The 14,961-nt window shown below is 25.1% G+C and overlaps 1 protein-coding gene across 1 annotated transcript in view; it reads right to left on the reverse strand.

Annotated features, from left to right (window-relative positions):
- The window catches only part of LOC113373650, a 33,047-nt gene that overhangs the window by 8,012 nt on the left and 10,074 nt on the right, over nucleotides 1–14,961 (reverse strand). Inside the window, exons 17-20 of the mRNA XM_026613934.1 lie at nucleotides 10,137–10,246; nucleotides 8,965–9,069; nucleotides 828–984; nucleotides 222–437 (exon numbers count right to left, since the gene is read on the reverse strand). Of these exons, the coding sequence (XP_026469719.1) occupies nucleotides 222–437; nucleotides 828–984; nucleotides 8,965–9,069; nucleotides 10,137–10,246 (588 nt within the window). The remainder of the gene's footprint in view (nucleotides 1–221; nucleotides 438–827; nucleotides 985–8,964; nucleotides 9,070–10,136; nucleotides 10,247–14,961) is intronic.

The following is a 14,961-nucleotide window of genomic DNA, read 5'->3' on the forward strand; positions in this document are numbered from 1 at the left end:
TGTAGGTTATTCTAGAAATATTTAGATATGATGAGAACGTTTGCTAGATATGCCGATTATCTGCATATCTAATACCATTTGTTTCTTTTAATCTCCTGGGATTGAAGAACTAAATCACTTTCAGATACTTATTAAAAATACTACTCATCACAGCATTCAGAATTTTACATTTATGTAAATAATAGAATAGCCTATAATTTGCTTACTAATCAACTACTTACCGTATGATTGTATTGGTAAAATTTGAAGTCATTCAATTGGCTTTTCTCCAACTTTTCTAATTGATCTAATCCATTTTGCGAGATGATGCTTACACCCGAATCCAATTTGAAATCATTGAGCATATTTTTGAGTTGCAGGGAAATCTCAAAACGATCAACGTATCCTAACAAATCATCAATGCTGCCACCACTTAGTACAGAATCCAAACTAAAAACCTGAAATGAATAGAAATGTCTTAAAATTCATATAAAATTGATTAAGGCAATTGAATAAAATAAAGGTTTTCATCTGATGACTTCCACATATAAAAGTACTATCTGTCGCCATAAAATGTATATTAAAAATATCCTTGGCTATAATTACTATCACAACATATTAGTGCTATCAGATAAATTATATATTTTAATACTTTTATTAATACATCTTTCCCCGATGTGTATAAATAATGAATTTAATTATTATTAGTTTGATTTGAATTGTTTTACTTGTCGTAGGTCCGTAATATGTCAGTATGTTCTTTAAAATCATGATCTCTATCGTCAAAAAAAGTTTTATAAAAACTACCAAAAACTGATCTCGTCGAGAAGTTAAAGAATGTAACTTACATTATAGGCTGATTCATTGTTGTGACATTTTTCAATGATCGTGCTAAGTTTCAATGCGCCAGGTGTCTTGACCCTCAAATTGGATCTTGAGTGTATTATTTGATCAAGATCAACAATGTCATCAATGATGCCAAAAATCTGGTCGTTCTGTGAATTTCTGAAAAAAAAACAGATATTATATATATATATATATATATATATAACAAACACAAACACACACACATATACGTACACAACAGACACACACGCACACAAAAATATATTTTGTGTGTATATAACTAGTTGTAAGGGATATTTTGCCTTGAGGCAAACTTTGATTTGCTTAACCTATTCATCTTTCTACCTGTCCACCAGTTTACCTGTATACTAGTCTACTTACCAACCTTCCTACTTGTCTGCCTATCTATCTTTAGACCTGCTTATCTTTCTACCTGACCATCTTCCGACCTGTCCACTTATCGATCCTTCTACCTCTTTATTTTTCTACCTGTCTTCCTGTGTAATTTCGCACCTGTATATTTACTGGCCTACCTGCCTACTGTAGTCTTGTCTACCTTCATATATGGCTACCCGCCGTAAACCGGTAGAGGTATGGACTTCTACCTGTATATACAGCTTTTTGTCTATCCGTTTAGTTTCTATCTCTCTACTTGTCTATTTGTCGACCGGCGATTTCTGTAAACTAGAGGTGTATGGAATCGTGCCCTAACGGAAATTGCTAGAACTTCCCGTACCGTAATGAAATAAAATAAAATCGAGAAATATTAAATGTTTTCAAATAGATTATTATCAACACTAACTTTCATTATTCTTATTTCATAGACAAAATATAAGAGCTCATGAATTGGACGACGTCGTTTATAAATGCTTACAGAAAAGTATGTAAACATTGTCTAAGCATTGTCTAATAATTATGAGAATTATATCAAGTGATTGGCAAAGGTAAATTTTTTTATTTTTAAAATTAAAATCCAAATTATTTTCGATATTAAAAAAATTGGGAAATAAAAAAATGTTTTTTCTTTCTTTCTTTCTCAAAAGCAATTGTTTTGTCAACACAATCAGAAATGAATCATTCAAATCGGTTTATTAACTTTCAACACATGTTTAAGTAACAACATGAAAATATCATTTGCAATTTGATAAACCTAGATCAAACCGTTAAACGTTTCACTGCGATTGAAAAGAGGGCGTCCATTAATCACGTGAGGTTTTTAGGGAAGGGGGCGTTTGACAGAAAATCACAAAATATCACGTGGGGGAGGGAGAGGTAAAGATAATCTTGATCGATAAAACAGGAAAGAATCCTTATATTTTCTCATCTTATAATAGAAAAGCTAATTATTCAATGTATTAAAATAATTCTATATATAGAATATTTATATTTCATAATCAGAACAAACTTTCTCAAAAACCAAATCATCAGTTCAGATTCCAGAAAAAGGCTTTAACTGTTGGTTAAATTAAATAAAATGTTATAAATAAACCTTACTAAAATCTATTAAAATTAATCTTATACATCTCAGCTTACTAACTTTATGTTTTGTAGAGAACAGAATGGACAAAAACTTAAAAAATATAATGCTGTTCGTAGAAATAAATAGTATAAATTATGAAAATTACTGTTCGGTTTGTACCTTTATTGGTTTTGTACCTTTATTGGTTTTGTACCCTTATTTTTTTATATGCTATGAAAATGTAAATAGAAGTTAGTCATGATCACAAAAATTATCAAATCTTATTTAAAAACTTTAGCAAATATGAGAATATACACATTTTGAATATAAAAAAAAATTTTGTAGGATTTTTTCTTTTTTGATATATTCAAACAAATTCAGTTCCACAAACAAATATGATTATTCTTCATAACAACATAACCGACATATTGCGTTGTATTAATAAAAACAATCATTCTCCAGAACAAATTTCTAAAAATAAGACTAATAGAAAAAGTCATCATTTGGATTTATTAATAAATTAAAGATTTAAAAATACTAGAAGCTCCTAATGCAACTCGCAAATAATATGAAACAAAATTATCATTTGTATCGGTTTTGTAAATGCTGGGTACATTTAAAATTATTAAATTGTATTTTCTATATAAAACTTTCTCATAAAAGAAATTTCTAAATTAAATAAGATTCATCTATTTTTTTCATTAGAAAAAATTGTAAAAATTTCTAACGTCCTGTTCTGCAGAAAAAATAATACAGTATAAAAAGTTTTTTTATAATTTGAAGTTAAAATGTATTTAAAGTTTTTTAGTAGTTTGAGTACTAATTTAAATCATCCATGTCAAATACTAAACAAATAGACAACATGAAATATTGAAGAATAATAAAACAGCTAAGTTGCACAATGAAGAGTGTAAAAACTAAAATTACCATTCTTAAATGTAGTATTAGAAAACATATTAATACCAAGAATACTAATGACTGCATCAAAATTAAAATAATAAAAAAAGATTAAATATATTCATAACCAATATGAACTCAAAACTTCAAATTTATTAAAAAGTGAGTTATAAACATACAGTTTACCAAAAATCTATTTTACAGATTGGCACTTTCAGACTTTTATAAAAGTTTATTAAATTACATCCACTGTGTGAAAAATGATTAAAAAAAGTTATTCCTCGTCTAAAATAATATATAAAAATAAATTACTTATAAGTTGAGTTACATTTGTATCATAATTATAGTTTGCATAGTTCATTTTATAAAAATGTCGCACTAAAATGTGTATCAATATCTGTTTAAAAAAAAAAAAGGTAGTAAATAAAATAAAATTACAGCATTGCAACAATATATTTAAAATGATTACAAAATATGTAATGCACATTCAGTTCTTCAAAAAAAATTCAGAGTTGGCGATTCGCTTTTCCAACTTTGAAAGAATTATTGTCTCAAAAATAAAAGATTACTCAAAAAATCTCAGTAAGTAAACAAAGTATAACAATGTAAGCACACAGGATGAAATTAATTTTAATGAATTCATTGTATTAAACATCTTTTGTCCATATTTTATTGGGAGAATACTTTTTAAATGAAATATAAGATTTTAATCATTCTAATTATGCATAATGGAAAATTTCTAGTTATTTCTAATTTCTCTTAATAATTAATTGATCAAATTATATATTTAATATATTCTACTTAAACAAAATCAATACTATAGGATGTTGTTGTTCAACTTGAGTTTTCAACGTATATTTCAAAATTAAGCATGTAAGTACAGAATGAACTAAAAATTACGAATAAAATTCATTCAATAAAAAAATAATAATTTGCTTGGGTGGAGCGACTAGGGCGGATGCTGAGCACGCCATAACAGGAAAAGGGTAGACAAGAACTATGGAGGAAAATAGTAAGGCAAAAAATATCCCCCCCAACCAATTTCATAACATTATTGACAAAAAAAGAATATATGCTGTGCTATATAATTATATTCAATCAAATGAAATAAAACTGTGAAGAAACTTATAAATTTGCGTAGACAAATTTAGAAAGAAGTAAATACGATCATTTTTATTAAATATAGGTATAAGAAATTATGGTCACGTCTATTTCCCGTATTTAGCTTCAAATTATTTATAAGTACCTCTTTGTAAACATCAATTGAAATGTGTTAGTATATTTTTCGATTTGTTTGGAGCACTTTACAAAAAAATCTGTTAATTATTGACAATAAAAAATTCCATGAAGAAATGGAAAAGTTGATAAAATAAAAGCCAAATCTCAGGCTGATATTTTTACTCACTAAAAAATAAATCATAAATAAATTTGATATTTGTCAATACCACTTGGGCTTGTTATCATTACCCTAGATGGTGTACAATGTTACAAATGACAGGTTTGACCAAAGTTTCATTTGAATTTAAAAGTTTTTAAAAACATTATATTTAAATGCTTTAAAAGAACATACTGTTTTAGATTATTTATATAAAATTAAATTGCTTTGAAAATATTAATAATAATCTTCAATATACGGTTGATCATTTTTATCATTATTTATTAATTGTATTAATTATTTTCATAATTTAATTGTTTGAGATATATTATTAATATTACATAAAAGTTGCAATTAGTTGGATAAATTTATAAAAAATTCTACATCGATAAAATAAGGATTAAACTATATAAACCATCTGTTGCATTCAATTAATAAATGCATAATATAGTATATAATAACTTTTAAAATCCTGACAAGATTTTCATGAAGCTGATCATGTAACTGTATCCAATGACAAATATAGGTGCATAGTAAAAGTAATTGAATACTTCAAAACATAAATTAGCAATAATCCAAAAATATTAATAATGATCCGAATATTTAAATATTGTTTAAAAAATGTAATAGAATTTTATTAAGACGTATTATTCTTAAATTCACGGAAGACTTATAAGAATATCGACAAAAATCTTCAATATAACAGTAAAAATGTGAAGAAAACTAAAATGGCTAATTTCCAAGACATCGTGGACAGACATTATTTCTGGTTAAAGTCGAGATTATTTTTTTTACTAATTGTAAATATAAATAATACTGGTGTGGTGATAATTGACTGCAGGATCGATTGGTTCATATTAAAACAACTATTTTAAAGAAAATTAAATTTAATTGGAATTAAAATTATTTAAAAAAATTAAATTAAGATATTAGAACAACTGTTTTACCATGCTAACGAGAAATGCTACGTTAACATCAATTCAATATTATAACAGAGCAATAACATTTTTGTTATTTGATAAATATAAAATTAAATTCAAATTAATTCTTTTTGAATCAGTCATCAATTCTTGTTCATAAAATATATTTAATAAAACTATGTGAAAAAAGTTTTAACATTGTATTTGTATCGTGTAATGATAGTTCAAAAGGATTTTATTTACAATCGAATATAATACAACCTAAAAAGAGCAAGATATTAAAATTATGTCATATATTTTTCCTAAACAAAGAATATACTTCGTTTATGATTGACTGAAAAATTAAATTAGAAATATTTATTGAGAGCTAATTGCAAATTTAATTGGGCCAAACAGAAAAAATGTATAAACTCTACATGAATATAGAAATAACACCATAAATGAATGTTTCTTCAACTGTAAGATTTTAATAAAATTATTTTTTTCCATGATTTAAAAACTTAATATTATATTACATTTTATGAATTTTATCTTTATATTTTTGTGATCATAAATAATAATATATTTAAAATAACGCTTTTATATATTTATATTTGATTATACTGTTTTGAATAAGCTTATATTTAGAAAACTAAAAAAAATCTATTGGCAATTTGTTTAAAATTCCTTTTGGGGGAATTAGAGTAAGGCTAGAAAAAAAGAAGCCAGTAAGTTGTAGCGCATAGTGTTATATTCATCAAAATTTAAATTTTATTCAGCAATTGTCATTAATTAAATTTATATTGATTGTATTTAACTAAGTAATAGAATGCATATGAAGGAACTATAGGCAATTTATGCACCCACCATGTATTTAATTAAAAAAATATGGATATAAGAATAAATCATTTATTTATTTAACCACATATTTATTAAAGATTAAAGGTATCAGAAAATCTGATTATAAATCCTGAACTAGCTGTAAGTGGAATTCTGTCTTAAGGCAATTGGGGCATCGTGCCTTAAGGCAAATTGCTGGAACTTCCCGTACCAAAAATTATTATTTTTTAAAAACGATTAACACATTTTGAAAAAATTTTACTTCGAAAAAAATAGATTTTTGAGAAACTATAAATTTGACAAAAAATACTTTTTTTTGAAAAAAAAAATTTTTTTATTAGATAAAAAAATTTTTTTTTGAGAAAAAATTTTTTTTTTGAAAACAAAAAATTTTTTTGAAAAAAAATGTTTTCTTCATTTTGATATATTTTGAAAATTCTGAACTTTTTTTCAAAGCAATCGCACTGCTTGAACTGCATAGAGACGAAATTTCAAAGCTCGCAGGTGCCGCGCCGCCGTCTAACGCATAAGCATTGGTACGGAACCCACAGAAATGTAAAAAAAATTATACTTATTGTTAAAATCTCTATAAAATATCTGACAATTTGATGTGCTTATGTTTAATGATCATTTTTAACCGCCGAATGGCATTTTTTTTACTTTTTTCATTAGATCTCCGAAACCGCTAGACCTGCCTTCATGAAAATTTGATTAATTCTTCATCTTGTCAATACAAGTAAAATGTTTTTTGAATTATCCAAATCGGACGCTCCGTTCTCTTTAAAAACGGAGGTAATGTTTTTGGCACTTTTTGCCCCGTATCTTCGGAACGGCTAGACTTGCCTTTGCCAAAAACTAATCAGCACGTCTCCTTATCAATACGAATCGATTGTTTTTGAATTATTCAAATCGGTTGATCCGTGTTCCCGAAATCGTCGACGAAAATTTGTATCCGCACATACATACACACACGTACATACATACATACACATACATACATACATACATACATACATACATACATACATACAACATACATACATACATACACACACACACACACACACACATACACATACATCCATTTTTTCTAAGGTATGCCAAAATGTTCAGAAACCTCTGAAACGTAAAGATATATAAAAATTTTCATTTTCGATTTTTTTGCGATTACTATAACTTACCCTACGGGAAGTTAAAAATAGAAAGATCATATTTTTTACAAACCGAGTAAATTAATATTTTGTTTTTGTTTCGTTTCAGTTCTTTTTAATATGTGCATTTGGTTCTAGTATGTAATTATTATTAACGACGATGATGAATTATTAGTAAAGCGTTCATTCTATATTCAAAAATAATATAAATTAAAAATTATTGGATATTTAAAAAAAATTTAAAAAATGCACAATAAAAGTATCATATCGGAAGCATCATTGCAAATACAAGCTGATATCATGTGGGTTATTAATATTTTTATTTTCATAAGATTTTATTCATATACGAGTTTATGTATTATTTTCAGACATTTGTATTTTTAGATATTTGTGAAAAACAAAATTAATTAAGCAATTATTTTTGTTACTAATTTCAAATAATTGGTATTACACCATCGAAAAATATTTTTTCTTTGATTTAAAAACATATTTAAATTTTGATTTAAATCAAAAATTAAATATATAAGTATAAAAAAATATAGAAATATTTTTGGTATGCATATATCAAAACAAATTTCGATACAAGTAAGTTAGTTACTATAAAAATATATCAATTTCAATGTTGATTGATTTTCACAAATGAATTAACAAAAATAGTTACTCGAGTTTAAACGTCAAATAGCATTTAACAAAATTGAACCATTAGATAAAAATTTAAAACGCGGTTGTAAAAACAAAATACATTTTAATATTAAAACTTGTTTTATTGATTAGTGCAAAGGAAAAGGACAGGAAAATAGTTTCATAGAAAACCACGTCGAGGGACCCTTTAAATGATAGCGAAGAATATATAGAATAGAATAGAATAGAATATATTACACACAATTATAAAGTAATAAAATTAATATTGTGGATCCCAAAAAGTTACCACCGTAAAACTGTAAAAAAATTTTTTATACCATAACCAGATTATGATCTAATAAACTAATTGGAAAATTTAAAACAAATAATTTTTAAAAAATATTTTCTTCTTCCAAGTAATCAAAATCTTATCAATTCTACCATCACAGTTAAATTCAAACAAATTTCTAAGAGCAATATTCTACACAAGGTCCAATATTGGAATAAAAAATATGAATATTTTACAATTTTCTCATAGGAGTAACAAAAATAGTTTCAGACAAATTATATGAAAAATGTACATTTACAGAAACTAAATATAAATATGTACAAGTGCATACTTTAATTGTACTGTAACTAAACTAAATATGTACAGACATAATATACTTGATGTCTGTTCATATTTAGTTACTGTACAATTAAAATATGCACTTGTACATATTTATATTTATCAGTTTTTATTTATCACACGTATTTATTAATGGACAAAACAATAGAAAGTTCTTACTACATCAGTCTTTAATTATGGACTTGGCATTCACTTTTAGAGGAATTAGATCAATTTACTAATTTTGGAAATAATTTAAATTATATATTTTGATTAAAAAATGTACTCACTGTAAAGGAACACACACGGTCCTGTGCACCAAAAGTCCGATGATAAAATGAGCCAAGGCTACAACGGCCAACACGATAGTAAATAGGAACATAATTGCAACGCCCCTTGAACAAGGAAAAAAATAGTATTAGATATTTATTATATAAAATATAAAATATAAATAACATGCAGATTATAATAAAATTGTAATTTGTTTTTATCAATAACATTCTGTTATTTTATAAGACTGCTCAAACACAGAGAACTAATGGGTGGAGAGCCTACAACTCATAATCATAATACGTTTTGAGCTTTTATATCAAGGCTTGCTATGTTTGCAAAATTCCTATTTCAATTCTACGAAGTTTTTCGATGTTTACGTCATACAGATGCAAACACAAAAGTAAGTAAACAAATTTGTACTTGCATTTGAATTAGTTTGCGAAATCATTGACCTCACTAAATTCAAGTGTTTGTGACCCAAACCTTTTAGAAAAAAGCTAATCCTTTTTTAACTTATTTATAATAACGAAAACTATGCAATCAGATTCTCAAAATATATTTAATTTTTCTGTTGCAATTTCTTAAATATAATTGGCGTTTATGTAGATAAATAAATGAATATGCATTTTGAACAAATATCAAATTGTTTTCAAAAATAACAATATATGTATTATAAATAGTAAAGTGTAGTACACATTGTTATAGTTATCAGTTTAATATTATTGAAAGAGACACCCAACAAACGAACACAAAATGGGTACGAAATTTAAACAATAAATAGTTGTAGAGTAGTTTAACAAATTAACCCCAAAAATGTGATTGATATTTTAGACAAATAATGTCATTATTAACGTCTATATAATGAACATGCCGAAGGGAACAAAAACCTATAATTCAGTTTATTACAAATTAATATTATCAAAACAAATGTCCATTATAAAGTATCCATATAGACGGCTCATATAAATAAGAAAAAATGTGTAAATGTATCATATAAATAAGATAAAATATGTAAAAACAAAATTGAAATGTATAAATCATCAAATAAAAATTCGACTGCAAAATGTATTTCAATAAAGGTGTGAAACACTTCATACTTTTCTTCATTTTAGAATAAAAAAATTATAAAATAAAAATGATTAAGAATGTTAAAAAATAAAACAAAAAATATTAGTTATTTTTTTCTTACCACATAAGGAAGGAACTACCGGCGCCTTTATTACAGCAATCGTCACCATATCCATCTGGCCTTTTGCCACAAATGCCACATAATAATCCAAAACTAACACACAATAAGACCTGCAAAATTAAAAAAATATATATACCTATAATACTTTCAAATAGGACTATCTAAAACTCAAATACAATCAAAAAAACTTACATAACGTGTTGTTTTAAATATATAAATTGATACCACTTTTTCCTCGAAGAAAATCAAGAAACAATGACTTCACCAAGAATGTATTGGTATGATAATTCAAATAAAATTATACATAAAAAACTATATTCTCATTTTAGGATTTCAAAAATGAATTATATATTGATTGAAATATATATTGATTTAATCCGATATGCTTATAAAATATAAGCAGATTATCTAGAAAAGGCAATGATGGGATTTAAATCCAGTTTTGCTTATCATTTTGACGTAAGAATATTTAGGTGCTAACTATATATGTTTATGTATGAATAAAATTTAAATATGAATCTAGAAAGATCAATTTTACTATAATAAATAGCATTTATCAGAGGGAACAAAAAATAACAAGCATTTGTAAAAAAAAAGGGTTACAAAAATTTGTAATACTTCTTGACTAAGTTTAATAACTCAAATATATAAAAAAATAAATTCACGTTTACAAAATCAATAATTTTAAAAATAATTCCAAGTATACAAAACGTAGTTCAAAATTACATATTAAAAACAACGAAAATTATTATTAAAAAATAGTTTTGAAGAAAATATATATCACATATTTGAACTGTTATTGACGAGAGTATATTTGACAATTGTTGATTAAACGTCGCATAAGTTGTTAGGAAAATAAAATGAAGCTATTACAAAATTCATTCAAATATTTTAATTTCTTCATTTACTTAAATTTGCATTATGAGATACTTTAAGTTAATCAATCATTTATTTACTACACAATTAAATTGAATCAGAATATTTAAGAAGAAAAGTGTTAGATTGACCAATACTGAATAAAACAATTCATAAATAAATATTTGTATAAAATTATATAAAACATACTATAAAATATTACACAACAGTTTGCAATTTAAATCAGGAGAACGCTAGTAGCAGATAAAAATTGTACAAGGATTTAATATAATAACGGCATTTGGAGTTAATATTTCAAACATATATTTATTTTTAATTTTGTAGTATCGAAATTAATTAAATAATCCTTCTATTATCTATTGCTAATAGGTGTAAGTAAACCAAAACCATTATTTTTTTAAATGTTATAGAGACTTTAAATGTCATAATTAAGAATTTCAGTGATGAATGCACACAAGGGATAAGAATTCTAACTTGAAGTACTAAACTGAGCTTTCTAGAAAATACATATATACAATATATTACAGTTTTTAGTTAATATGCCTGAAGAAGAAAAGAAAGGTGATAAAAAAATAGATCATTTAGAACAATTTAAAGCGAAAACGGTTACAAGTTGACTTGCAGGGAGACGGCGAAAATTGTTGTATGCTTCCTGATGTCAAGAAGTTTTATTGTGTATTTGGTATTTTTGGCAGAAAACTATTTGCTACTACTCCATAAAAACTCGAGTATGTACTTTGAGCTATAAGACCGCCCAAAGAAATCAATCGCAAAAGATCGACTTGATATATATAGCTAAGAAAAGGACACCAGTAAAATTAAGGAACATGATATTTGATTCTGGGAAAACTTCGTTGGTTTGGTTAGGAAATTAATCCACCTTAATCCCGTTCCTAACCAATTACCATGTGATTTTATACATGACAAATAATTACTGATAAAAAATTTGGTTGGACTTAAAAACAAAAATAACGTAAAAAACACTGTATGAATTTTGTGATAAAGACGACAAATTCTAATAAGGAACAGATCATGATAAAAGACCCTTCAAAATTGTATATCTAAATCCAATGAAATGAATACTGTATTCAATGGAGCTTTTAAATAATAAATGAAGAAATACTTTCTCATATTATTAATTTGAACAATATTACACATATATAAGTAAGATTCTGTAAAATATTTTAAAGATAAAAAATTAATTCCAATATATAATTAAAGTTAAAATTTAAAATAATAATAAAACAAATTATAATTTATTTAAAAAAAATCAAAATAATTCATTTCAAATTCATTGAGATAACTCATTGCAAGAAATTTAATAAAAGACGTATTAATTAACAAGGTGAATATAATAAATTTTTTGTAGTCTCAAAGATATTACATATATAAACGAAAAAGATCATTTATGTTCCCGTCATTTATGCATAATCGATAATACACAGAGAAATTTTCAATAGTTCATCCAGAGAGTAGACATTTGAGCATTGCACATTAGATGCTACACTCTTACTAAATAAAAATATTTGAGAATTTTGTATACTAGATAGATAGTCAAAATAAATAGAAATATTACTCATATATTAGTTTTTTTTAAATAAAAATAACAAATTTGATACAATTTAAAACCGCTGTAGTAGAAATGCACGGAATTCAAAATACTTGCAATTGATTTCATTGCTGGAAAACAGAGAATAATAACCCTTTTATAATTAATAAATTATAATTCACAAATATATTATTTAGGCAATTAGATATAGATATTTTATAAAAATATAAGTTATCCGTAATCCATTATACCACAATCAAAATGGAAAACAAACACAAAGTATACACATTCTCAAAGATTACTTATACTAAAATTAATGCCTTCTAATTTGCAATACACTTATAAGTAATATAACAAAACAGGGGAGATATAATTTAACAGTGAGAGGTATTTTAGAATGTTGTAGAAAAAGAGCAGATCATAACAAAAAATGACGAATTTGATAATAGAATTCTGCAGCAATTTCAATTTACCAAGTATTATTTTTATTATAAAAAGAATTATCTTTTAAATGTAGATCATTACTTCATCTGGTGCAGATATAACTATTTACAGTGCTACTAGACCTAGAAAAGCATAATGCATAACCATAATTTAAATTAAAAATTTAATAAAAATATTAAAAAAAATAATATTAGTAAAATAAATAAAGAAAAATTCTAAAAGCATATATTTTCAAAATCATCGATTCAAGATAAACATGTACCACAACATAAACTTTTATAACAAAAGCCAAGATTTATAACAATTACTGTAAAATCCGACTGCAAAATTACAGAAAGCAAGAATTAGTTGCATATTTTTTATGTAGAAACTACAATATAAAATTGAAATATTTGATTTGGAATAGAATACCACCGAGATTAAAACACAAAACTAGGCTTTAGTTGTTCTAAGCATATACATAGTATAAGAAATTATTGTAAAAACGAACAATCCTTATTAAACAATAAAGTGAAACATTTAAAGAAATATTAATGTGGTTCTAAAAATATTGAAGATAAATACTCTACGTATTCATTGCAAGATATATAATAGAGGACGGAAACACATGGAGAAATATATATATATATATATTATATTATATAATATATATATATACATATATACTATACAATATAATATATTCTTCGAAAAGTCCAATTTTCACACCTGCATTGCAACAATAAACAAATCAGAAGTTAAAGAAAACACGTTGATGTACCATGTTTTGCATAAAGATCAAAAGTAAAAAAAAGTTGATCAAATTATAAAAACCTGCAGTAAAAATGTTAAGTATTGATAAAACAGATATTAGTAATTTATTTAGTAAATATCCTAAATTTTATTGAAATATTGAATTAAAAATTAATTGAGATGAACGAAGGATAAACAATATAATAAGATCGTCACTTCTAGACGAACCAGCGTACATTTTTATAAACGATCCAATAGTTACCAACAAACACCGGTTAAAATATTTCTCTAAATCAGCAAACATATAAAAATTAATGATAAAAATAATTAATTATATGTTGAACAACTTAACAAACAACATGAATGCGACGATTTTTTATTTAAAATGTTGGCGTATTTAATATCTGCAAAATAATGAGCAAGAAGTTAAAATTTAAGAACAAATGAAGTTGTTTATTACGGATTTAACTAAAGCAACCCTTTTACAATAAAGAAGTACAGTATTTAATTTTTTTACTATTAGTTTAGTTTACTAATTGTAAAATAGTAATAAAATATATTAATTTATAAATCACAATCACAACACCTAAGATTTTTTTTCTAAATTATTCGTATTTGTTAGAAGCATAAACAATTAAACAAAAAACTATAAATAAATACACACGTCCTTACATGCGTCAAGATTAAAAGATTATTATTGTTATTTATAGATTTAGTATTTAAAAATTAATAGTACAAATTATTCTGAAAAACTATAAATGAATATACACATACGTCAAAGATAAAAGATGAGTATAAATTAAGTTAAGAATTTATAACATTCTAGATACTCCCCCCACGAAGTAATGCCTAACAGCGGGTTTCCGTAGGGACCAGAGGCAAGGGCAAAGCGGAGGTTTTAGTCGGTATTATACCAGGGCGGTATTGAGTCAGACTACCCAGACGTCAAGGATAAAAAGATTATTTATTTTTTATATATTTAGTAGTAATTTAGTAGTATTTAAAAAATAATAGAACAAATAATTCTAATTCTGATATTATTCCAATATTTCTGCATATAATTCAAAACAAAACGTCACTGCAAAATTATCAAAATAAGAGTTAAAAAAATCATAGATAATGCCTAGAAACACAATGAACTGAATTCAATGTAGCGATTTTTTAATAATTTAAATAAATTTGCCAATTCTCACATCATTATCTGACGACTGTAAAAAACATTCC

This window comes from Ctenocephalides felis, unplaced genomic scaffold, assembly GCF_003426905.1.
Source record: "Ctenocephalides felis isolate EL2017-DRISC unplaced genomic scaffold, ASM342690v1 CF-g0.4_SCAFFOLD_01604, whole genome shotgun sequence".
NCBI lineage: Eukaryota > Metazoa > Arthropoda > Insecta > Siphonaptera > Pulicidae > Ctenocephalides > Ctenocephalides felis.